We start from the raw sequence: 27,102 nt of genomic DNA on the forward strand, positions 1-27,102 counted from the left end.
AAAGAACATGGGCCCATTCTGCCCTAAGTGACCCCCTCGTAAACACAGGACTGGAAGCCTGCATGGCGTATAGTTTCTGTCTGGCTAAATACACTGCAGTTGAAGGCCAAAGGCTGTGTAAAAAGGACAGCCAGGACACCAGCTATGGCCACAGCAACATGAGCTTTTGTATTGCACAATATTTAGGTTTGCTAAAAATGACACAGTTCTACATACAGAGGATGTGGTCATTGGAGTAGAACAACTGGGATGGCGGGTGCTCACCTGGAAAGGGATCACCACGTTAATGGTCTCCCCTACTTTCTTCATGAGTGTTTGGCGGAGATTGCGAGGGAGCCAGATTTTAGGACGCTCTGTTTGAATGCAAAGAGAAAGGTCAGAGCTGGGTAATGGAGTTTGCAAGAAGAAGAATCTCAGATACTACGATTTTGGAAGAATATATATAAGTTTTCATATGATGAATATGATGATTATGACAAACTGGTAGAGTTACTGAAAGGAGCAACTGTTTTAGCAGTTGTCATGAACATGTATAAAAGAAAGAACAAAGACTCAAAAGATAAGCCTGTCTGATCAAAGTCAGAAGCACTCAACTGGGAATTTTTTAATCTTTTTTTTTTTATCATATAGTTGCACAACAGACTCGAGTTTCCAGTAGGGATCTCTGGTAGATAAGCAATTGACGTATTATCTGTGAGTGGAAAATGTGTGTGTGTGTGTGTGTGTGTGTGTGTGTGTGTGTGTGTGTGTGTGTGTGTTCCTTAAAATAAACCCCATATTGCTTTTCCGTGCCTTCCCAAAGCAGCAGGCACGGGATTGGAGATGTTTGGAAACTAAATCCATGATGCCTATCTCACCTTCGCCACACCTGTGTTCACAGTGCTGTAAGAATTCTTGTAGTTATACACGATACAGCTTTAATCACAAATGAATGTTTGAACATTCACACATCACTTGAGCTAATTTGTCAGCTCTGCTTTTGTGGCCATTAATGTGCAGTACACCATCTTATTGGCAATTAATGTGTAATATATATCATCTATTCATGAGCTCTTCTCTACCATGACAGGTGTTACATTAGGTTTCAGTGTGCAGACAAAGGGCCATGCTTGTAGTCGCAGGCCTCGTCAAAGGAACTGCCTCCAGACTTAGCCGTTGTAAGTGTTTCGTCCAGCATGTTCTATGTAGGGGGCACCAGTGAGGTGTTAACAGTCACCTCGAGTGTCAACATCACCACTGATGTAGGAGCAGCAAAACAACATAGCACTTGAGTGCAAATCAGAAGAAATGGCAGGAAGATGATATCAGAAAGCCACACTACAAAGCCTAATGATGCGGTTTACTCAAATGGTTTATGGAAAAAGATAGACAATGACTCGTGGCTTATTTCAACCCAGGGCTGCACAACTCATTGTTTACAAGCACCTGATTCAGGAAAAGTCATCAGGCAAAGGCAATAAATCTATAATCTACTTGTGGAAAAGTTGTTATATTGGATTAGTTTGTTATAGAAAACAGTTTGGCACTTCCTGTGCTTCCAGTCAGGGGGGTTAACTGCAGGATTTTTTCAGACCCTAAGGTCTTAGGCAGTGCATCTATGCTTTAACCAAAATCTGTATATCTATATTGTTACTGACAATGGTTTTCCAAAGCTAGTAGCTGGCACTGATTAGGAACAACAAGTTGATTGTAAATAGAATGATTAGATTAAAATACGAAAAGTCATTTGGAAAGTGCCCTATAATATTCAGTACTAACGGCCAGTTGAAACATGTCATAGCAGTTGTTTTCTATGTGCACTAGCTCTGTAATTAAGTTTTATTTTAGCAGATGCTTGGAAACTAGAGTACCATATTTAGATTTATTTCCAAAATGTCTATTTATTCTATATACTGTATGCATTATATCAGTAAAATCAAGAACTATAAAAAAAAAATAAATCTTAGAAATATTTAGGAATATAAAAATATTGTTTAATTTCCCATATATAGGCAGTATGTTATGCAAAATGTACATTTTCAACAGATAAATCACTATATTTAAGGTTCTCTTAGTGAAAAAAAATTATCTGGAATTAAGCCAGAACCCCTAAACAACATACCTGCATTTATAAATCAGGTCATTCAGCGATGTTTGGTGAACCATTATTTGTAAATCAGGTCATGCCACATAGTCAAGCCAACTCTCAGTAAATGTCCCGCAGCTTCTGTACGGTGTGTGCTGAGTCAAAATAATTTATATAGCGCTTTTTACAACAGATGTGGTCACAAAGCAGCACATGCTGAACTTACGCATGATCTCGCGCACAGTGATGGCATGGGGCAGAGTGGCAGCGGGGCTGGGACCAGCCACGTTATACGCCCGCACACGAAACTGCATCTTCTCTCCTGTGGGCAGGTCACGTATGACTACAGAAGTTCTCTCTGTGAGGCCCTTGAATGCTGGGATCCATTCATCAGCTAGATTGGGGGGTTGGAGAGTGCCAGGGGTCCAAGTGAATAAATAGTATATAGGAATGAACAGACGAGGCACGTTAGTTCAATTGTACATACAGAATGCCAAATAAAAGCCTATAATACAGGATTGTGTGATAAAACGATTCTGTACTATATTAGAGTTCATTTAATTCTGAAGCTTTTAAGATATAAGCACTAGCTTATCAGGGACAAAAGTATTTTAGGTTGATATAATCATATAAAGGACATTCCTCAAAAGTGCCTTGACTCAAAAATTGATCATATAAAATATGTAATATATATATATATATATATATATATATATATATATATATATAGAGAGAGAGAGAGAGAGAGAGAGAGAGAGAGAGAGAGAGAGAGAGAGAAATGAAATAAAAAAATATAGAAATAAAAATATCAAGTTGATAAATAATATAAAATAGTAAAAAAAGATGCTGAATTAATGCATTTTATCTTTTATTGAATTTACTAGTACAATTTTCCTGATTTGTACTTTTTTTTTTAAATTAAATTGTTTAAATAACATATGTTCTTCAAGCACCCTTAGAAATGTTTCCTACATTTTAGAGTGTCATAAATAATAAAGACATACTATTGATAGATCCTGTTTTTATTCATACCCCCAAAAGTCTCATTCCATGAATGTTCCCAGATAAACATACATACTTACAGCCTTCAATGCAGTACTCGACACCATAGCCCTCGATTGAAGCAGAGCCTACTCTCTCTGGAGTCCTCCATTTCAGTGAAACCGTGGTGTCACTGATGTCATCCACACACAAGCCAATGGGCTCACTGGAAGGGGCTGAGGAAAATGGACAGAAACATTTCATGTGAATTTGATGGAAATGCTGAAGACTGGGAGCATTTCATTAGGATAGTTCTGGTTGATCATAATTAATAAAGTTTTTCAGTTCATTTGCTATCACTTTAACCTCATTTTAAAAACACATTAGATATCTTACTCTAAATTTACCTTAACCTTAAAAAGACAGAATGATAGACATATATTGTACTAGTTAATGGAAACTCTAAGTAAATTACGAAAGCTATAGAAGACCAAAGATAGTGTGTCCTCATGATCAAATAACGAATACTGACTTCTGTTTTTTCATAATTTTTATAGTCTGTAGCCGAGTGTGTTTTTTCTAGTAAAAACATAATGAAAGGAACAGTACTGTGCATTTAAACTATATATGTCTTGTCACTTGTGATTTCCGGATTTACACCAATAGTTGGAGATCAGACTTGCTCACAGCAAGAACAATACTGAGGTGTATTTTTAGTGGGGAATCTGATTTCCACTGCACTTTTACTAAGCTACAATGCCCCAAAGCAAAGGTAGACACAGAAGGCTTTGGCGTATAGATTTATTAGGACTTGTCACCTGGGTCTTTTCTATCCTGCTCTTCCACCAGTCAGTGTGAGAACCAAGCTATGGGACCAATGGAAGCTATGGAAACTATGGGACCAATAAAATTGAGAGGTATTTCTAACCTTATCCTGCAGGCAAGCTGCCCATTACAGTTAAGCATTACTGTCATTGCTTGAATGTGCATGAGTTAAACTTGGGCAAGTGGCAGTAAGAACCCCTGGAAGATATCGACCAGCACTGTCAATGCTGTGCCCAGGACAGAAATAGTTTGCAAATAGTCAGCAAACTGTCCTGACACTGTAAAAATGCTCATGACATGTTTGCTCCTGGTTAGATTCATTATTGTTTCCTTCAGAACTAACCAAAAAAACCTCCGAATAATTTTAGCATCTGTTTGTTTGGTAAGGTTGGCTCTGCTGTGAAACTACAGCATGAAAGCAGGTCATATTTCTTTCTCGTATCATTGATTATTTGATCGATAAAATTATTTTAACCTTTGACAGAACAATTCTCTGTGTGTTTGAGGCATGCAGTCTTAAAGACATACAATAGTGATGCCAAACAAAGACAATCCAAAATTAGGTCTTGCTCTTGTGCTGCCAGCTTTGTATTAAAATGTAACAGGTGAAACCATATTACTGGCACAGTGACATGCTATATACGTCATATTTCTGAGCGAACAATATTGTCTCAGCATTTGTAGGATATACATAATATTTAAAGACTGTTCTAATACAAGCAGAATATTCATTTCAAAGGCCAAAAACTGTCAATATGCAAACTGCAAACAGAAAGTCTATTCAGACCATACAGAAAGTTTCTCATAACTGAAGTTCTGCAGATATTTCATTTTATTGAATGCAGCGGCAATTTACGGAAACACAATGCATGCATTTACTAGCTTCCCTTAAGGGCCAAGGACAGTTAGAATTAGACGCCTACTACAAACGGGATCCGGCTCAGGCAGAGTGGCAGACTCTGAGGTGGCACCCTTGGTGGGCAGCATCCCCTCCTCTTCTGGACTTGTCCTCTCCATTGGCACTGCATCTCCATCCACAGAAGGTACCATCAGGGCAACGCTGTCCTCAGGTATAGGCTCTTCTGGAGGGGCTAGTGGTGGCCCTTCCACCCCAGGCTCTTTGGACTCTGCAGGGGTGTCAGCCACCACTTCTCCTGGTACCTCCTCCACTGGCTTCTTTTCCGCAGTTTTGGGGAGCATTGGTTTGGTCATCCTATCGGTGACTCAGTACAGGCTGGTTTGGTGTTCCTGTGATTGTTCCTGAGTGTTATTGGATCACTACTAAGCTCGTGTTCCTCTTGTGCCGGGCCTGTCCCTACCACCTGCTGTGGTCCTCTTCTGTCCTGTCTTCTGTGGGCTTTAACAGAGGTTCACCACAGCAGCACTACAGCTGCCGGCATGTCCTGCCCCCTCCTCTCTGGAAGCCAGAGGACTTTGTGCACAATGCACTTCATGGCATGTTAACGTGCCATTATTTATAGAAGAGGATGCCAAAGATAGTTTTCTAATCTATTGTATTGTAGTGGACAAGAGGTACTACTGATAGCTCAGGTTTTCAAACCATTTGTACGAGATTAAGTGGAGGAAGACACAAATATTACATACATAGACAAGTGTAGAAACAAGGTCCCTGAATTGTTTTAGGAGCTTTGGCTGAGGTCAACCATGAACTAGTATCCTAAAAATCCTTTCCAACATATTATTTTAGTCCATAGTCATTTCAAACTTCTATTGGCCCCTCCCACAATAGACAACAGGCCCACCAGAGCAACGGTGTGGTGACGCGTGGCTGAGTGGCCCCAGGTGGCCAGAACAGAGCAGCATCCCCTACTTGGCAAGCAAATGGAGGCACAGACGCTTTGAGAGCAGCAGGGTTGCCACAACCTCATGCGCCAAGCACCTAATCTCTGACCCTCTCCCACTGATTTTTAAAATAAACTGAGGAAACTTTGGCTTTCTGCAAAGGCAGTGATACTGAATCACCTTTTTGACTTTTTTTTCCCAGTGATTTAAGAACTGTAGCGATAAATAGTCAAATACACTCTCTCTTTTAGGGTTTGTTCTCTGGGATTACTCACGGGGCGTATTTGACCCTGAGCAAAGTTACTCCGCCTGCTCACTTTGTTCTTTTTTTCCACATATTTAAAAGTCTTGGAGGTAAGAGTCAAACTCAGTTCTTATTGAGAAATAAGTGTCTAAGAACCCTACATGTTTTCAGAAACACAGGTCAAGTGTAATTCAAAGTGATACACTCACCGACAGGCACAAATGGCTGAGAGGCAGGACTGGGACGTGACATTCCAATGGAGTTCACAGCGTAGACCCGCATCTCGTAGGTCATACCCTCAATCATCCTCTTAGCCTCATATGTGGTGTCCTTATAGGGGTCAAAGTTCAGCCGCATCCACCTATAGCTCTTTGTTTTCTTCCGCTCGAGAACATAGCCTTAGAGGACAGGCAATACATGAGGTTTGGCTACTGATTATTATCTTGAATTGCTTGAAAAAGTGCCCTTGAGGAGCAGAATTGGGCTTTAAAGTATGTGACATATATGCTTTACATTTGAATACTACTTACCCAAAACTGGCTGGCCCCCATCAAATAGTGGAGGGTCCCACTGGACAATACAGGAATCCTCTCCAACGCTGAGGATTCTGGGAGCCTGAGGTGGGTCTGGCACATCTGGAGAAAGAATAAAAAAGAACTCAGTTAACGAAAGCACAAGCTAGTCAAAAGCAAAGAGCACTGCAGGAAAAATATCACTGAAAAGAGAAACAATGGGTAATACAGGTAACATCTTTATGGTATTATTGCACTGCATTGTATTGTTGCACACATGTAGTGTGTTGTCTGTTGCACTTGTTTTGTGTTGCACCATGGTCCTGGAAGAACATTGTTTCATTTTTGCTGTGTACTTGTATATATCTTAAATGACATTAAAGCCTTTTTGAACCATTGAATCTTTGATCTGAATTTCCTTCTCACAAACTTGAATCCCTCCTAAATCTTCTCTTTAGAAACTCTGCATCTACTTCTGGTGCACTGGGTTCCCCGATTAGAGCCCACCAGTACTCTGTGGAAGAAACAATGTCTGCAGATATTCTCTGATTTAAATCCTCTAGTGGAAGTAATTCAAAGTGACCGGTATAATCTTGAAGATGCTTCATTACTCATATGAGGGACTTCAGTAACTGGGTTCAACTTGAATTCCCCAGCACTTACCTAAGATGAAAGAGTAAGTCCAAGTCTATTAAATATATTCCTGAGCAATGTATGAAAGTTAGTAAACGCAAGTTAATATAAGCAATGTAGCTCCAATTTATTACCACCTTCAGCACTTACATGTCTTTATTGAAATTCTACAGTAAGCTAAGTAATACAAATGTATCAGAGCCAGTATTAAAATATACTTAAATTAGGTTTAGGTTTAATAAATTAACATATAGGCAGATATTTATGCATTTTATATATTTATGCTTTTAAATACTTTTAAGCAAACAAATGTAAGCAACATATCGTGAAGATAATGAAAAACATTTATTCTGTAAGGTGTGTAAACAAAAGTTGAGTGGAACTATTTATGCTTATTGATTACGTGATGCTAGAACATCCCTACTGTGGATCATCAAACCTTTCAAAAAAGTCTGCCATAAGTTAAAGGCAAATGACTAAATATCTATGCAATTTTTTATATATTAAAGATGTAACATTTTATGGGGTTTGGTATGATGATTATCTTACCGACAACTTTCACATTGATGTCAGCGGTGTCCTCCCCTGCTGGATTCCGCACAATAACAGAGTACACGCCCTCATCCTGGCGTTCTGCCCCCTCTATAGTGAAGATGCAGTGCCCTTTCGTGCTTTCCACGTGGACATGCCCACCTGCATCTGATAAGACCTGTTCAACCAATCACAGCACAAAATTTAACAATCAGATATTTTGCCTTTTTCATCCATATAAAAATAGACTAGTCACAAGAATGTATATTCAGGAGCGAATATCAAATCCAAACCAAGCAAGTGACAAGAAAGGTCAACATCCAAACTTGCAAAAAGATGCAAAAACCAGACTGGGTGCGATGCACGGATCACTCTAACCAAAAGGCACAGCATACCCAGTTCTTTCCTTTCTTACTTACTGTGAATAGTGTTGTGAAAAGTGTTGCCATTTTTGTTCAAAGTATGTTCCCACAAACTGAGATGAAGCATGCTCTCACCTGGTACATGCAATAAACTCCAGAACAGTGTATATTGCATGTGACTCTCTTAAAGGTACACTGGGTTGTTTCAGAGCACCAAAGTGATGAACCTGAGCCTTTAATGGAACATGTTTAAATGCACTAACGGCGATCTAAACATGGCCACCTTAAAACCACATAATCAAGACAGTATTGGGTATGGGTTAGTATTAGAGTACTAGGCCTTACTTCAGAAACCAAACTAAGGTCATGGGATATCATAAGAACTAACTGCAAAAGTAAGCTTGTGTAAAGAAATAATTTTAAAGGAGAAACAAAATAATGCCGCTAATTACTATGAATGCTGTGTACATTCATTGAAAATCATATTAAATGGTTGTTATGTGTCACGTGACAAAGAGCGATTAACCAGGCTAAATCCCTTTAGCAATAACCAGGCCAAGTAGTATCACAATGCAAAGGCTACAGCTGCCAGAAGGCAATGAAAACAAAGGTCAGAAGGCATTGTCACAGCAGCACGGGGCACAGGCAGCGCACATAATGACGAGAGGTGGCGGCGATGTTATTGTTTTAAAGGCCAAAACTCACTTCACCATCCTTCAAAGTCCAGAGAAAGCTTGGCTCCTTTTTCCCTTCACCTGGTGCCATTTTAGATTTATCCTACACAAGCAGAACAGAGGCAGTGAGGCCTGACCAACCAGGTGAGAGGTCAAACTCCCACCGTCCTGCCTGAATACAAACCTCTCCATGAGCGACCATCTGTGACCAAGCGGGGACAGCAGCGGGGAGATACTCTTACCCACTTACCTGTCTGGGCTTGAGATCTAAACTGAGAAGCCCTCAATTTGTTTGATGAAAGTGGAGGAATTCCAGCGTGAATGCTTAAACAGCCGTGGGATTCAGTGTTAAAGCAGGGCTGTTCAGTTCCTCATCCCAGCATATGTTTTATTATATATTTAATTTTAAAAGAATCTTGTTACCCAACAGTAGTAGATTTAGAGTATACTGTAGAGTAAAGGGAGGTTTTAAAGCAGAGTGTAAATGAATAGAATAGAATAGAATAGAATAGTCAGCAGTGATGCATGAACAGCACTGAGTTAAATGTGTGTAAAACATAAAAATACTGCTTATTTTACCTTTAAGTAGCACACAAGTATCAAAGCAATCAGAATTTTTTTTACAAGATGAACAACTAAGTGACATACAATATACTGTATACAAAAATAAAACAATAATTCACTCATGCAAGATCCTCCTCCTACCTTCCCTGTCTTAGTCCAAACCACAGTGGGAGCGGGATCTCCAGTGATTGGCACGTCCAATCGCAGTTTGTTTCCAGCAACAACCAAAATGGTAGAATCTGCAGTTTGGCCTGTGTAGTCCAAGTGGATCTTGGGAGGGTCTGCGTATGGAAACCAGTGACAGAGTGGAATTCTAAGACATTCAGCCTTTAATGTTTGAAACAAGGATCTAAAAGGACTTTAATATGATACTGAATGTGACAGAAAAGAAGATGGATCTGATTACAAAATTAACAGCATTAATTCTCTTTACCTTGACGTGGGACATAATCAATCTTGACCTCTGTAAACAGGGATGAAAAAAGAGAATGGAATTAGAGAATGGAACGTTTGACAGACAGCAGAATAGTGAAGTCACTCTCTAAGGAACCTAAACCTTATGTACCCAGGAAGTTGAGTTTAGCAGAGAGGTTGAAAGCATAGCCTTCTGGAACAAAGGTGTAGTCTCCTTCATCATTTGGCCGCACATCATCAATTGTGAGTTTATGGATCCTAGAGGTATTAGGCAAGATTTGCAACCACAAATGCAACTTATTATAGACTACTATAAGTATATTATACTTGGGTCGTATGTCACCTTTTTTATTTAAAAATGCAGACAGGCACACACTCATACCGTCCGATGTGTGTGATGTGGGTCCTGGCATCAGGCTTCACTTCCACTCCGTTTTTGTACCAGATCCCTTTGACGTTCTCATCGGACACCTCGCACTTGAAGACTGCCTGGTCCTTGGCTTTCACTGTCAGGTCAGCAATGCTCTGGTACACCTCTAGCTCCTTCTCTAAAAGACAGAAGTTAAAGAGCACAGGCCTTTCAAATAAGTCACAGTATGAAACAGAAGTGTTTGTTTGCTGTGAAAAATGACTATTAAGATGAATTAGCAGTGTAATTTCCAGTTATACTGATTTTAAAAAAAATATTTGTTCACATTTTGGCTTCTGCCCTGGAGGAATCCTAAGGCCCAAATCTCTCTTTGAAATAACGAGTGAACTCGATTTAGATTTTTAGTTTCCAAAAAACATCTGTGTTCAACAGCATGGGCATATGATTAAGGGTAATCAGAATCATTTTAGTTTTGGCAAGAACAATAGCAACTACAACAACAGCAACAAAATTTAAAAGCAAGTTTCAGCTTTGCCATGCAAAAAACATCTAAGATAAATGTATCCAATCATATGCTAATACCACTGTCAGGCTGGTGTATGGGATTAGAAATCTGTTAAACAATGTTTGGAGGCTTAACCAAATTGTAGTGAGAGTTGGATGGCTGGATTAGACCCCCCCTGAGCCCAACAGTTAGGGCCAGTATAACGACAGCGGGCAGCCCTGGGGAGTGATGATCCTGCCTGCAGCCTGGCAGCTGTACAGTGCCACTGGGCAGCTGGTTATGCTTGGCAACTTTTCTGTTCGACTGGGTGCCCAGCTAAACCAAACTTGGCAGCACAGTGAGCCATGGCTCAAATTGCCTTTAAAAACACATGCAGGAGCTGGGACAAATGGATTTGTGTGAGAGACAGAGAGAGAAGGGAGAGAATCTATATATGCCAACGCATATATGTATAATTGTCCCATTTCCCAGAAGCATCATGTCACATGATGTCATTGATAGAGAACTAGAGTTTCTTTAATCCCTTTTTCTAATAGGTCAGCGGGAGGGATCAGATCAGCAGTCAAAGGCCAAACAAATGATCAGAAACTAAAGCAACTGCAGTGAAGAGGTGAGGCATTAAGATCCCGTCAAATATTGCAAGTCTGTCTTAGATACAGACAAAAGACAGAATGAGAATAAAGGGGCAGAGTGAGGCCATGGGAGGAAGAGGAAAGGAGGAATAGACAGGGTCACCTGCTCATTTTAAATACACAGGCCTTGCAGTCTAACAATAGCTGGCATCTGTGCATTGTGGACGCTGTAACCTTGTGCTATGAGGCTGTCAGCCATGTTTGCTGGGCTGACAACAGAGGCAATAGTTTGAGTGATGGGGCCACAAAGAGACGAAGTTGAAAGGAGATAGCAGGGAGTGAAAAATGCCCAGTGGAACTGGGGGGGTTATTCTGGACTGCAAGTTTGGTTGAAGGATGACGGTGGGTCTCCTTGACTGATGCATGGCTTGTCATGCCACCATGCTGACTGACAAATGGGTTGAAGGGGTCTTTAAACTCAAACCCTTCAGAGAAAAGGAAGATTTCAATAACAATATGCAAGCCCTAATCCAGCCTACCAATACTTAATCTTCAAAATAAAGTACTATGTTCAGTATTTAAATGTGTTTTGCATACCAACATACATTACTAAATATCACACAGTTCTGTACTGCATTGTCCAAAACAGCCAAGGCTATATTAGTATTGCAAACATGATCCCAGTCACTTTTATTATACAAAAAGTGACCGATGGCAGTGATATTATGTGCAGCACTTAAAAGTAGTTTGAAGGCTACTGCACAAAGCCTGGGGCTAAAGTAAACCACTTACCCTGTACCATCAGCTCAGCCACAGACTGGCCTCCATTGGTCTTCACGCGATAGTGGCCACAGTCCTCCTTAGAGACCTCATTGATGATCAGCATGTGCTTGCAACCATCCTTCTTGAAGCGATACTTGAAGGATTCATCACGTGTGAGCTCCACTCCATCCTTCTCCCTGAAAAATTCATATTCTATTAAAAGCAGAAAAGCTACACTCACCTGAGCTCTGTTTTCCAAAATCAACATAGGCTCATATCACTTTCAGTAGAAATGGGCTTCTAGAGGGACTGTTTGGTGCATAAAATGAAGCAACCAAGCAATATTTAAGATAATGTCTTATACTTGACCAGAGCTCAGAGAAATATCGCTCTCAAGGGGGTTATTTTCAAAGTTTTATTGGTTCTACAACTATCAGTAGATTCTAATAATAATTAGAATAATTATTCTTAATTAATAATTGTGTTAAATTTGTGCTGAAAGCCAGGTAATACTTGGCCTGATATAGTTACATTAACTGCCATTAAACATTAACATTAATATGAATCCTTATTTATGAGCACTCCTAAACAGTTACCATGACTGGGTTCATAGGAATAGTTGGGGGGGGGGGGGGGGGTTGTAGACACGTGCCCATACCAATCATTCTGACTCACACTACTCATAACTCATTTAATGCACCAAAAATAAATAAATAAATAAATAAAAATTTGAAATGAAACCACTGGCTGGATGAATCAAATGAATGTTCAATCACATGTCTGAACTATGCGGTCATGTCAGCAACTAGGCATGGATGAAAACCTCATGACAACTCATCCATAAGTGTATATCTTATTAACGCCCATGCGTCATTATCATTGTCAAATAAAAAGCCACACGATTGAACCCAGTCACAAAAAGCTTGTCATGTGACTGCAGTGACCTTGGTCATTCATTATATATCCAATCTTTCTACCAGCGTCTGTTATTCCATTTGGGAATATGAACAAAACGTCCTCAAGAAATGTTTAGTCTCTGTCAGGTTCCGGCTAAGGCATCCAGAATCTTCCTCCATGGAGCGTTTGAGACTAAGTGCCGTGAACTGCTGGTGACTTTCTTATTTCAGCAGAGGACACTGCAGAAGCGCTAAAAGGCTAGCGTGACCTTTTCCTAACGTTGATCATTTACGGATCTGCCGCGTGACACACGACCTTGGATGTGGCTCAGACGGTGCTAGGGCTCATGCACCCGCATGCTCTCACGCACACGTGCGCGTTTCCCCCTCCATCACCCAAGCGGAATCTGTCAAGTCCAGCCAACAAGGAACATGCATGCCATCTACTGGACATTTCAGGAATGTCACACCTCTAACGCGCTTCTGATGACACATTGTTCAAATTAAATACATTTCTTCTGTCGTCTTTTTATGGCTTTGTAGGGGTAGTATAGTGTTATTTAGCCACCCTAATCAATGTAGTCTGAAGTCTGTTTGCCCTTGTGTATTTATCTTAATTTTGTTGTGTTTGTAGAAATACTTTTTTTTTTTTTTTGATTGATCTTGCCCACGTATTCCCATACAAAACGAACATTTTGTTTTTGTGCATTCGTGTGTGTATGCTGCTTGGTGGATCAGATTTATTCAGGATAAATATTACCAGTTTGGATTTAATTCATCCAAATAATATATTTTTTTAATAATCAAGAGAAGTTTAAATTTAAAAACTAAAAGAGCCAAAAAATAATAATAATCATTTCATTTATACTGTGTGTTAGTTTGTATTGAAAGTATAACGGATAACATTCTTACCATTTGACCTGGGCTCCTTCCTCTGACACCTCACACTCAAACTCAACTCGATCTCCCTTCATTGCCATCTGATCCTCAAGATTACGTACAATCACAACAGGAGGCTCTGTGTGTGCATGTGTGTGTGAGTGTGTGTGAGAGAGTAATTATTAAGTTAAATAATAATAAAAATAATGGAAAATTAGTATTAGTTATAATAAAATAATATTTTATTATTACTAATAACATTAACACTGAAACTTTACAAATGGTACAGCACACAGTTTTGTCTTTCTCATTCAACTGACAAGTACCACTTTACAAGAAGACTGCCATTATAAAGCAGTTATGAATTAATTAAAAAAAGTCAACAGTGCTTGCCAAATAGTGAGCCCTTATTTATCTATAGCTACTGCCTCAGAACTTGCACTTGCTAGCTACCTAGCTTGCTTTGTCTTCTCCATCTGTCAACTTCATCAGATAATTAAAAAGTTACTACAATTGAGCCACCAACAGGATGTAATACTAGTCAGAAATAGCTGTTTGGCCTGTATTAACATATAAAATTACTACATTCACATTCTGCTGCTGTGAAGAGAAGATTTACCTTTAACGAAGAGCTCTGTGAAGCTCTTCTCGTCGCCCACTACACAGGTGTAGGCGGCATCATCCGACAGAGAGCAGTTGTTGATGGTGAGGAAGCGTTTGTTGCCTATGCTCTCAAAGATGTACCTGGTGGCCGAGGGAAAAAGACCCCAGGGGTATGTTCCATTTTGCACAGATAAGAGCATTTTGGCCTACATTACAAATGTGCACACCACTGACTAAATTTACTTAAAGAGAATACCAGTCCATTATCAACTTTAAATAACTAATATAAAAGCATATTATGTAATTCATTTAAATGGTTTAAATTCCAGGTATTGGTATTGTGATTTCTCCAATTACTAGTGATGATAGATAGATAGATAGATAGATAGATAGATAGATAGATAGATAGATAGATAGATAGATAGATAGATAGATAGATAGATAGATAGATAGATAGATAGATAGAGAGATAGAGAGATAGATAGATAGATAGATAGATAGACAGACAGACAGACAGACAGAGAGACAGACAGAACACCAGTGTAACGCAGGGCTAGTGCAATCCACAATGTGCACAATGCTTAACTACACCAAGATATTGAGAAGATATTGACAAGCCCTTGGAGAGCTCATCACACTTGCTGCATGTGCATGACTTGTTCTGTCATGCACAGATTAGTGCCACCCACTCACTTGCTAAGGGTTTTTGTTGAGGGGACAGTGGAGATGTGCGTTCATCCACAAACCCAGAGCACCATGTGGAGGCAGGAGACAAGGAAAGAGAGGAGCTGTTATTCCCATGTTTAATTTCAGTTTAACATATACATGAAACCTTTTGTGACTGATAGAGGTATATGAGTCTATTTTCATCTGGTTGTGCATTCACATGCATTTTCACACTTGGAGTGAAATATTGCTCAGGAGAGCTGCAAGTTCGGAAGTCTTTTCTGACCTTCCAGTTTTTTGGATCTCCTGTCCATTTTTCAGCCATTTCACCTCCGCATCAGGATTGGCCACTTCGATCTGCAGCTTGATCTTGTGCCCCTTTTCGATTTGGTAGGCCGGATCCAACTTCTTGAGGAAAGCTTGAAGAAGGAGATAATCGTAATCGTGAACGCTGGAGCAAACCTAGTGACTCATAGGGTTAGGATCTGAGAAATGCTTTGAGAGCTGAATACTTTACATATAAAATGTGCTATTAAGTATGATAGAAATAGAAGGGCTTAGTTCTTATTCTGCGAATGGACTGATTTCCAGTTTCATGGCTGAGAAAAGGTGCCTTGTAAACCTTCCAAACAGGAAGCTAAATTCATCTTCAGTTCAGAGAAGATGTGTATACCTAGCGTATGAGAGATGTAAAGAGGGTCACCCAGCTTGAGAACCTGAGAGCCCTACACCAACCTGCACTCTTCTTCTCTTCCTTCTTCATCTTCTTCAGTCGCTTAAGCATGCCCCGCAGGTCCGTGATGCCGTACTGGAAAGCGATCTTCTCATACTCGGAGGGGGGAGCTTTGTGGAGGATCTCCCACACGTCCACCTCGGGCTCAGTGTTCGTCTGGACCATGCTGGAGTCGGAGAGCATTGGGGACAGACGTTATCGGGCGCACGTTCACACGTTCAGTCCACGTCACAAACATGCTGCCTTATATACGCATATACATATACAAGTCAAGTACTCTGTTGTTTGCCAAGTACAGAATGCTTTAGATTCAAAGTTACGGACTTCTGCTTTCAGCACCACGGTTAGAAACATGGTTAACACATGTTAGCTGTTGGCACAAGAGTCAACTAGCAATCACAGATGAGAGAAACACAGTAAATAAATAGAAATGAACCCTTACCGTTGGCCACTTTTTAAGAAACTGCTGCACTTATTCAGAAGCAGAGTCCAAGGCATGACAGGACAAACCACAGCAGGTTAATGCACACAGTTCAACATTCAGGCCACCACTAGAGCAGGACACTACTTAGCACATCCGCTCGAACATGCCAAGAAATTAGGAGAATGTTCACATGTTCTGATTGGGCTAGTTTTCCAGACCCAAATTAAGCTTAGTGCTGATATTGGGAGTGTCATATCATTACTGTCATATCGGCACAAAAATTCTTAGCAGTATAGACAACAGAACATATCTGTGTATGTAAAGTTACATTAAACATTTCTGTGTATGAATTCAGAAGACGTAAAACATTTTTGAGTGTTACACTTTTGTGCATTTCTGTGGGATCCAGAGATATTCAAAGAAGAATATACTCCTGTCTCTGTGCACATTAGTTCATGGCAGAAGTTCAACAGAAACTGTGCGAATAATAGGATCTATCTGTGCCAGTGAAGAATGAGTGGTCTGACAATGATAAATAATTTGACATTATTTATGCAAAGTGAACTTAATTTTGAAATGTATTTTACTAAAATTGCATGTGTAAATTATATTTGCCAGTGGTGTGTACAAGCAATGATGCCCCCTACAGTACTGGAAGACTGAGAATTGTGACATGTGAGATTTGAGAAATGGTTAGAAGATGCAGCATAGATCAAAAAAGTGTGACGCTTAAACAGCATGCCACATGCAAATGGGAGAAACCAGACATGCGTCCAGGTTGTACACTTACTCTCTGTGGAGAAGAGATGTCACACACAAAGTGGAGAGGAGACAGCAACAAGAACAACAACATATATGACACATCAGTCTCCTCTGACCGCAACCTTATTCATATATTCCAAATCATGTGTACAGACATAGCACTTTCTGCAACACATTATCACAGACATTTAATTATATCATTTATCCTTTACCATTGCCAATTATGGGGCAAAGAATGTCATTGTGGGTGATAAGTGTGAAACATGACTGGGTTCATGCAAAGAAAAAGCATCAGGTCCCAGTTCACACTTAAGGGAAGTGTGTCTCAGGGCACTCCATGTGCACATCGGTTTTTCCTTTAATGTGGTGCATGAGAGTTGGGCCAGTAAGGCTATGTGTGACCCTGTGTACTCACCTCTTTTTAAGTAAACCACTGAAGTCCAGCTCTCCGGAGTCATCACCTGCATCTGTGCTACTGCATAGAGGAGGGAGCACCAGCCACAAAACCAGTGAGCACAGATACAGTGTCAGAAAGCTTCGGCTCAGACTCCAACCTCCAGCCACAGTGCTCAGGTGCCATTTTAACAACATCAGTGTGAAATCTGGTGTAACACACTGTATGATGATCATACAAGATGGAAACTGGTAATAAAGAGTGCAGCAGACACAGTAACAAGTTGTTACAGTGTTTTCTTACCATACATTACAGACACATATACTGATGTATGGAAGCCCACACAAATGATTAGTCTTTTTTGTATCTTCTGTTTTGTTACTGACTTGGGGCTCTGTCTCTGTGTGTGTGTGTGTGTGTGTGTGTGTGTGTGTGTGTGTGTGTGTGTGTGTGTGTGTGTGTGTGTGTGTGTGTGTGTGTGTGTGTGTGTGTGTGTGTTGAGCATGTGCTATTTGAAAGAGCTCTGTGTTGGTAGACGTCAACAGTGAGGGCTTTAAACCTCAACACGGATGAGAGGAAGGGAGTCACTTATAAAATCCGTACTGGGCTCGAGCCCAAATGAATGGCTCGACTGGCACGTGAGTTATTGCAAAGCAGTGAGCGTTAAACTCCACTTGGAGCCATCTCCCTGATCCCAGGAGGCTATTGGGATTTGGAGGGACAATATAAAATGAGTTCTGGCCACTTTCCAAAGCACACATCCGCTCCCTTGAAGAGCATGTGTGTCTTAAAGCACTTTGTTATGGAGATTAAGTGCTTCATCGTTCGTGAGACAGTGAGAGGAAATAACATGCTGAGAAGAAGAGTGCATTTGTGCAAGTGACTCCACTGATTTTGACAAGGTATCAGCCACAGGGAATAGATGGGAATGTTGAATAGGAGACCATCCAAATTTAATTTCAGATGTGGGTGAAAAATTTACTCACAGCTAAAGATCTAACATTAACTCCCAGTATTAAATAACTGACCAGAACCAATGCTGTTCTGTGTTCATTTGGACATCTAAGTATCTGGGACTGCACTTGACCAAAAAACCAGTGGATAGGGAAACCATATTCAATTCATATTCAAACCAAGATCTGACACTTCATAAAGGCCAATAAGGAGGGCTGAAAGATAGGAGATTTTATTTATATATATATATATATATATATATATATATATATATATATATATATATATATATATATATATATATATAGAGAGAGAGAGAGAGAGAGAGAGAGAGAGAGAGAGAGAGAGAAAAGGAGTGAGACATACAAGTACAGAGACAGGGAGAGAGTGATAGAGAGAAATTTAAGACAAGGCTGGAAGTTTCATCATTCTGAGAGAGTGACTCACAAAGGAACCTCCATCAGTTACATGAGTCAGCCTTATTAAACGCTCCCGGACAGGGAGAGGGAAGGGAAGACCAGGCGTAAAGAAGAAAGAGGCAAATGAGAATGGAAGACAAAACGGCAGAGTGATAAGAGACGATGGTGTGATAGAGGTAAAAAAACGCCCTCCTTTTGGCAAGAAATCAATTGATTATCTCATGACCTTATATGCTTGAATATGCCCAGTGTCACTGCAGCAAATTCCACTAATGCTACCTGCCATGTCCTGACATCTTCTTACTGCCTGCAGACACGCTCCTGATTAGGATGTCCAATTAACATTGACATTATTAAACACGGACTTCCACGCCATGTAATACTTTACACAAGACCAGAGCACATACTGACATGGCTGTATATACGGTAACATGAACAGATACAAAAATGCTTATCAGTGACTTATCAAATCAGAGCTGTAGGGCGGTAAACACTCACGTGCGTCTGAAAGCTGTGCGAATATCAAACCCATCCGCTGTTCGGGCATCTTGATGAAAAAAAGACAGCAATCAGCTAACTGTATCTCTGGGACATGCAGGATACATAAAAGTCACTTACATAGTAAATTGATAACAAAATAACTAATAGAATTTTTAATCACTTGTGACTGCTTTTACTGTAGCTGCGTAACCAATGCACTTAGAAAGAATTCAGTGATGTGTTGCTCCCTTCTATGAAGCCTCAGTTGCCTTTCATTTAGTATTTACTCTCTGTTGATTATCACTTGGTTTAATAGATATGATTCTTAGTTTAATATGATTTAGTTTCATACGATTTTTTGAGTGATATAATGATGCCATAGCTGCACTCACCGTGTACAATCAGATCAAAATTGCAGCTGTCAAACTTGTCTCTGGATGTTACCTCGCACCGGTACGCTCCAGCAAAGTTAGGCTTGGCACCAATGATGTGCATCTCGAAGGTATAGACCTGCAAAATCACAGTGGGGCCGTGTACTGGTTGGGCTTAAATGCAGCTAGTCCATTATTTAATTTTGTTGTCATCACAATAACATGTCTTTACAATCATAACATGAAACATTTTCACTCTGAAATGACAATGCAGCTACTGTCAGGTGCACCTTTATTTCCGTTTACTGCAACTTATTCAAGATGCCTTTAGATATACTTTATCTTAGTCATGTTTTACGCAGACATTTTTAACATTTTTCGATCATTATTTTAGCCTGTAAGTAGGCCGTCTTTCGCCACGCAGGTGGAGACCTTGGAGTTGCGGTCATAGAGCTCCTTCAGCTGCAGGTGCTTTCCTGACTTGCTGGCCAGGTCCATCCACTTGCCTTTAAACCAGCGGACTGTGGGTTTCTTCAGCAGGGACTCAGCACACACCTTCGCCACAAATGTGATGTTCTCTCCTGCCAGGAAGAAAGAGCTCATGCTATTCAGGCTGTGACCTGCCACATGGTTTGTCAAGACTTTTAAATACCAAATGGTCTGCTGTGTTAAAAAATTAGCAGTTTTGAACAGGGGATAAAACAGATGCCATAACACATTGCAAAGTACTGTACACCTACTAAGTAACAATATGCAACAACACATTGACACTTTGTGCTCATATAATGGAAGACCGAGTATCACTGTGTAAAAAATGACAGAGGAAGTACAAGGTATCATAGCCTTGTTGCCCTATTACCCATTATGTTCAATTGTAATTAATGATATAGTTGCCATTACATAGTGTAATGTAAATTATTACCAATAAAACTGTACAAAGAACGATACAGTATTTGTGGAGTCCAAACACCACTCACCCGTATTCACCTCTCCACTCTGAGGCTTGTCTGTGAAAAGTCCTGTCAGATCCTGCCGAGTGTCAGAATGATGGCTTTCTGGAAGGATATGAGGAACGAGCATGTGGAAGCCCAGACATAGAGAGCATCAAAAATCACATAAAAACAAGTAACATTTGAGAAGCTTGAGTGAAGATGAGTAAGGTGTAGTCAAATTGTTTTAATTCAATCAATTTGTTTTAATACCTTTGCCATAGCCCCTTAAATGCACAAATGTACATGAATGTATTTACAAATGTGCACCGTTTGAGTATAGTCATCCAGATATGTAATAGTAGTAATAACACAATAAGAGTAATGAGGCTTGATTAGTTCAAGAAGAGGAAACTGGTATACCATCATGAGCTCCAGGGTCTGGGGCATGGCCGTTGGCATCTGAAGCTTTGGCCGGTACTGCTGGAGACCCAGCAGGATGCTCAGTGGCTGGAGGGGTGACTGATGGAGCACCAACAGGGGGCGCTGCATCTGTCGGGGACTCTACAGCAGCCGGAGCAGCAGGCTGTGCCTTGGCTGGTGCCTTGGCTGGTGCCTTGGCTGGTGCCTTGGCTGTAAAACGTTAGAGGGAATGTCACACTGTGCTCAGTTAGTGTCGGCTTTTCTTAAGCACTGCGTGCAGTGCGACACTGGTGCTTAAGACACAAGAGAATGAATTCTCTGCCTGCATTATAAATGTAAACAGGTTTAAAGAATAAAAATAAATAAATAAAGGAACTGATAACTTCAATACGTTTATTTAAGTTTGCTGTTCTTAAGCATGAATTTAATGCAACTAAAACGTATTTACATCACTATAAAGATATGTCTGAATAATATGTTGAATGATTGATTCAGGCTTTTAAGAAATCCTCAGCCAATGTTTACAAGGAGGATAAATGGGACTAGAACTAGAGGCTACTGTGTCCAATGGAAACATGGTCCCTTCCAGCACACACACATATAGACATAAAAAATCTGTCTTTGAATTTCAGGCTTTAAACACTATACTCTATTGTCTCTGCTATTACACTCTAGGCACTATGCACCTAAATGACTAAACTGTCAGTCAGAAATGGACTGGTAAGTAAACCATACCACAGCTGCTAAGTTTGATATGACCGTTAAATAAAGCCCAAGTATTTATTCCTCAAATATGTCAACAGTGTTTTGTACTCTTTGGCTATCAGTTTTTCCACAAACACTCTCTTCATGCTGTTGAGTGCCTCTCAGGAAAGTAATCTCCAGAACTAGAGGTCAAGGTCATCAGTGGCTGTAGTGGTATTCATAGTTTACGTCAGTGGAAGCCTTCTTCCAAAGTTGAGTGCTGACCTATTGCTTTTTGGTTTTTGAAATCAGCTTTAAAGGGATTTAATCTTAATCAGAAATTAGGAAGAGCAGGTGCCAAGTTTAAAGCCCAGTACCAGATTACCATATAGGTAGAGTAGGCACCACCCTATGGGCCCTGTGCCTTTTAGGGGCCCCATGGCAATGGATTTTTTAAAAATGTATTAGGAGGAAACTTGCGAGGGGGACCCAAAGATTTTGACTGTATAGCGGCCTTCACAGGGTTTAATTTGGCACTGGTAAAGGCCCAATTCATAACGTGATGAAAACCCAAAAAACTGATATACTGCCAGTTCAGACTGTGTAAATTTTCCATGCAAACTAAGCAGCGGTGTTATGTGGAGCAAGTGAATACACACTGATACAGTCACGGTGCTTTGTGATTGTTAAAAGTCAAGAAGTGGAATGATCAAACATTGCAGCAATGGTACAAAAGTCAGCAAATGTGACAGAAGCCATGGTCAGATGCAAAAATGAGTGCAAGCATGAAGCACTGTCCCAAAATGAACCCACCTTCTGCGTCTCTGATCTTAAGCTCAAATTTAACTTTCGAGGTCCCAGCAATAACAGCATATTCTGCCACATCTTCTGGGCCGGCATTGTTTATGGTGAGCGAGTGCTTGTTGCCCTCTGCGATTATTGTGTATTTGTCACTGACTGTGATGTCCTTCGCATCCCGTTGCCATCTTACTTTAGCATCTGCCTTCTCTGTCTCTGCTTCAAAGATTACCACAGCCCTTAGCTCAGCAGTCTGACTTTTGGGTTTCTTGCTGAAGGATGATACTGAGAAAGACAAGGATAGTGAGGGAAAATGTGGAAACCTAAGTTGCATCACATGTACTTGTCCATACCAGGGCAAGTGCCAGGCCTTTCAAAGCAGGAATGGCTCCCTGAACAAGGGATCAACACTAGCAAACCAACGGTTGTGGTCACTAATCCATGCTCGGCGCCTGGAACTTGACCACGCATATCCATGACCAGAGAAAAGCATACATCAGAATGAGAGGGAGTACTTAATGGCCCCTCTGTGATTAAATAAAGTTTCAAGAGGATTAAATGGACATTTGAGCAGCAACCTTAATCACAAACCTTAAATGTGCTGAGTTCTTTACTGCTAATTCTAATTTAGAGCCATTAAGTCTATTGCTTACAGAGTCCAAAACGCAAGCAATATTTTGTCACTTTGGATGTTTGAGATGGTTCATTCAACTTTTATGTCCAGTGCATCCATTCAAATTGAAACAGCACACATAACAATGCTTGTATTGTTGTTAGTCCCAGTGCTCCTAACGCAGTGTAAGATGGTATTTGGACCTGGTATTTGGCGTTTCTTATTTTCAAGAGCGAGCCCAGAATCTGTTCTGTCACCAGGCTACTGGAATGCAAAGCAAGCCACTTCTCTATCAGCTTTAAGTTTAAAAAATTACATGGAAAAAATAACAGGGACAGGGACTTTCAAGCAAATGCTTTCTGTAACTGCTGGTCATTCCTGCACAGCAAAACTCATACAAATCTCTTTCACTTTCTATATAATTTTGGGATGTCGTGCTGGTTCAGATCCTGCAGCAGCATTTCAGAACTCTGTCCTGCATAACCACATACAAAGTCAGGACTCGCCATTCAAAAATACAGTATTTTTTTCTGTTTGAGGAGCCCTGTTGTTGATTCACTGTTTTCTGAGTTATTGCCATGTTGCATGAACCAGCCGCTTTTGCATCTTAGATCACAGATATAATGACATTTGGCTGTACAATTTCTCTATACACGTTGGAATTTATTGGTATCTTGATGACTACAAGCCATCCAGCAGCACACCATTATATTCGGCCGATCACGCTTCACAGCTGGGATGAGATTTTGATGTTTGGTAGTTTACAGCACTTAATATGCAGTGTCTCCAAATATAATGTGGTGTATATTTACCAGAATTCTCTAGAGACTTTTGCTACCTGTTCAAGGATTCCAAAACATCCATGTGCATTGATCTTTGCAGGATGCCGAGTCTCAGGTAGAATAGCAACAGTGCTGAATTTCTCCCTTTTGCATCTGTCTGACTGTGGACTAACAGAGTCCTATATAGTAATGCTATAAAATCATTTTCTTTTCCTTCAATTTCTTTTTTCTTTTCTTCAAAATCTCCATCTGATTTGGGCATTTCACTGCAACAAATTTATATTATAACAAGGGATATAAACAGATTTGTTATAAAGAGTATATAGACAGATTTATGTTATAAAGAGCATATAAACAGATTTATGTTATAAAGAGTATATAGACAGATTTATGTTATAAAGAGCATTTAAACAGATTTATGTTAGAAAGAGTATATAGACAGATTTATGTTATAAAGAGCATTTAAACAGATTTATGTTAGAAAGAGTATATAGACAGATTTATGTTATAAAGAGCATATAGACACAGTGTTTCATTTGTTTGTTTGTTTTATGGCATGGAACATCAAATCCACACCTAAACTGATTGAAACCTCTCACTCCAATTTCCTTTAATACTGGCCAAATTTTCAACACTTTTTCCATCAGTGACCTTGACTAGTCACTGTTGCAAAACAAACTACAATCTTCACCTCTAAGTTGCTGTTTTTCATGCAGTATTAAAAGTGGCTACGTTTTCCAATGCAGAGCACAGTTTTCAGAAGAGCAGCTAATTTGGTTTGTAGAATGTACTCTGGTAAAGTCTAGAAGCAGTTTATATTTTGAAAGATGGCTGTAAAAAATACAGGCTACTAGGCATAACCTTGTTAAATTATAAAAATAATCTAAAACTCATACTTAGCAGCACATGAATTAGGTTAAATTTTATAAGGCTAAATACTTTGCTTTTGCATACTTGTCATGTTCACTGATTTGAAACATTAGCTAGTTAGGTTAAAGTAATCCTAATTAGCTAGTTAGGTTAAAGTAATCCTAATTAGCTAGTTAGGTTAAGGTAATCCTAAGGTTAATAGCTCTTCTTTAACTTAGAAAAGAGTCACATAGGCGAGAGAGCGATTAGGTGACCTCTATTTATGCTCTGCAGAAAGAACTGGAGGAATGGCACTGTTGTTTTCTTTCCCTCCTCAGCTATTTCAAAAATGTGGCAGTCTCCACATTCTCCATTTGTTCTGTTGCCACAAACAGACTTAGAAGGATAAAAAAACAAAACAAAACAAACAACAACACAAAAAAAAAAACAGCAGATAGCATGTCCACATATACTCAAAGCAAGTCCATTTTCAAAAGCAATAATAGTGTGAGCATGGACGCTGTGTTTATCAGAGCATAACAAAGGTGTAAGCCATCTATAGGCTTTATGAAAAAAAGAATACTTTTAGGTCGCTTGAGTATTTTGAGTAATCCATGCACAAGCAACGAAGGACTTACACTCTCTACCGTATGTGACGAGAGGTCATGTGAGTCAGAGAATGGACGACACAAGGGAAACTTATCGGACATCTGAGTCCAAAGTGTGGAGAGACAGGCAGGGCACCTATTTCATCCTCGAAATGGTGATAGCTTGGGCTGAAGAGGCTTTGAAGTTGGTGCTGATAGATTCGTGACACATCTGTGCCCTGGGACATATCCTCTTTCATGTGTACGCTTGTGACAATCAGATGTGATGTCAAAACTGACCTCCATACAATGGAGCAAATAGTATTGGTTCTATTGCAACTGGTCCAATCTTATTAGAGCTGATCAAGAAAGAGTATTGTGTTTTTGTGTGTGCTTGCATGTATGTGTGTGTGACAAAATATGGGGCAGGAACAAACCTGTTCAGGTATAAAAGTAAAAAAAAAAAAAACGACTTTACAAAGTGTAGAGATAGAGAGAGAGGGGCAAATAAATTGTTGATAGATTACAGAATCATCCTAATACATGCAAATCACTTAGTTAGATCAATAAAAGTGACACCTTAACATGGTTCAAATACTGTGGAGCTTAGCACACATAACCCAAAGGTCACAAATTAGACAAATGGAATTAAGTTGATTTTATCATTAGATTTTGACCATAAGAATGATTGCTGATCAGATATTATTTGAATAGAGGACCATTCTCAACACAATGTCCCTGGCATGTAGTGGCGTGGTACTAGGTGTTATGTGGGTGTGAGTGGATCAGTTGATGAAGTACATGTGTCGATGTGTGGTTTGGAGTTGCCAAAAATATCCAGCCATCAGTGGCCCTGCACTCAGAAACTGACCACCAGTGAGTTGAAGAAGGGTTAATACCACCTGTGCATGGTAACAGACAGGCCATAGTCAGTTCTATTTATTAGATACACCTAAACCTAGTTAAATAAACCGAGTGCCGAGAGTATATACAACTTAATCTACGCTCACCATACACTCCATTAGAAAGTATTAACTACATCATAACTCGACAGTACAAGTACATTAGGGAAGGATATTTTGAGCATGTTCTCTGGTACACAGGCATTCTCTGGGGCATGTTCTGGTCAAGAGCTGGTGTCAGTCACATCTATCGTATGCTTAGGACGTCACCCTTTAGTGGCAGGACCAGCAATCTTCTTACCTATGTAATGTACATAACAGTAGCTAGAGGCAGACTCAGTGCAGTACTGGGGCACATTCCTGTATTCCATTTTAAACTTGCTGCCACTTGCAAACCGCATGTTGCATCTAAGGGCCTGTAAAATCTTAAGAAGTTATTATTTAGCCTAAGCACAATCAATTTCTGTAACCTTATCAGTTAAGAGAAAATGATGAATTGTGTTATTTGTTCTTAATTTAAACCGTAATGAATTTACATATTTATACAATGTTTAAAATAAAACATATTTCAATTTTCTTATATTTTTAGTCATTTGGTTCTTTTTCTGCAGTATGACCTCTAGAGCTTAATAGCAGTGTCTTTGCTTTTCTAGCTTACTACTGTCACCTGCAGTTTAATCACTCATACTCACAGGGGATCAGTAAGTCCACTTTTTTACTCACACATTGTTATAACAACTGCTGACTGTCATGGTTACTTTCCTGTTTGGGCTGCATGTGCATGAGCATCCGTTCCAGTCTACCTGGAATTAGCTGGAACGAGCTGTATGCTTCCTGGATTCGGATCTTGGATCCCATCCGAGGAGTAAACTGTAGACTAACTTAGGCGAGGCTGCTCCAATTAGGCTGTTTTTATTAGCTCCTTTCCTGGAATTTGCTGTTCTGTCTGTATTGAGAACCGCATGTGTACAACGTGCCAAGAGATTGACTGAGCAGGGCTTTGCCAACTGCATAGTGTTGCACAGCACTATCTGAAACATGAGGCACAGAGCTGAAAGTCATGGTCACTCATCAACTGGCCTAAAGTGTAGATCTTAGAACTATGCAGACATCAATTAAACAATAGGCGATTATATT

The 27,102-nt window shown here is 39.9% G+C and overlaps 1 protein-coding gene across 1 annotated transcript in view; it reads right to left on the reverse strand.

The window, feature by feature from the left end:
* Positions 1-27,102, reverse strand: part of mybpc3 (myosin binding protein C3) — a 33,957-nt gene that overhangs the window by 6,071 nt on the left and 784 nt on the right. Inside the window, exons 2-28 of the mRNA XM_081706513.1 lie at positions 22,248-22,517; positions 20,751-20,960; positions 20,376-20,453; positions 19,831-19,979; positions 19,420-19,537; positions 19,046-19,094; positions 18,827-18,868; positions 17,196-17,255; positions 16,809-16,811; positions 16,037-16,060; positions 15,597-15,760; positions 15,148-15,280; positions 14,889-14,891; positions 14,212-14,336; positions 13,626-13,731; positions 11,848-12,014; positions 9,991-10,156; positions 9,760-9,866; positions 9,628-9,657; positions 9,336-9,475; positions 8,662-8,733; positions 7,613-7,772; positions 6,449-6,553; positions 6,128-6,316; positions 3,148-3,282; positions 2,292-2,459; positions 265-353 (exon numbers count right to left, since the gene is read on the reverse strand). Coding sequence (XP_081562639.1) covers positions 265-353; positions 2,292-2,459; positions 3,148-3,282; positions 6,128-6,316; positions 6,449-6,553; positions 7,613-7,772; positions 8,662-8,733; positions 9,336-9,475; positions 9,628-9,657; positions 9,760-9,866; positions 9,991-10,156; positions 11,848-12,014; positions 13,626-13,731; positions 14,212-14,336; positions 14,889-14,891; positions 15,148-15,280; positions 15,597-15,760; positions 16,037-16,060; positions 16,809-16,811; positions 17,196-17,255; positions 18,827-18,868; positions 19,046-19,094; positions 19,420-19,537; positions 19,831-19,979; positions 20,376-20,453; positions 20,751-20,960; positions 22,248-22,517 — 3,062 coding nt within the window. The remainder of the gene's footprint in view (positions 1-264; positions 354-2,291; positions 2,460-3,147; positions 3,283-6,127; positions 6,317-6,448; positions 6,554-7,612; positions 7,773-8,661; positions 8,734-9,335; positions 9,476-9,627; positions 9,658-9,759; positions 9,867-9,990; positions 10,157-11,847; positions 12,015-13,625; positions 13,732-14,211; positions 14,337-14,888; positions 14,892-15,147; positions 15,281-15,596; positions 15,761-16,036; positions 16,061-16,808; positions 16,812-17,195; positions 17,256-18,826; positions 18,869-19,045; positions 19,095-19,419; positions 19,538-19,830; positions 19,980-20,375; positions 20,454-20,750; positions 20,961-22,247; positions 22,518-27,102) is intronic.

Source organism: Electrophorus electricus, chromosome 23, assembly GCF_041902795.1.
Source record: "Electrophorus electricus isolate QZ-2024a chromosome 23, ASM4190279v1, whole genome shotgun sequence".
NCBI lineage: Eukaryota > Metazoa > Chordata > Actinopteri > Gymnotiformes > Gymnotidae > Electrophorus > Electrophorus electricus.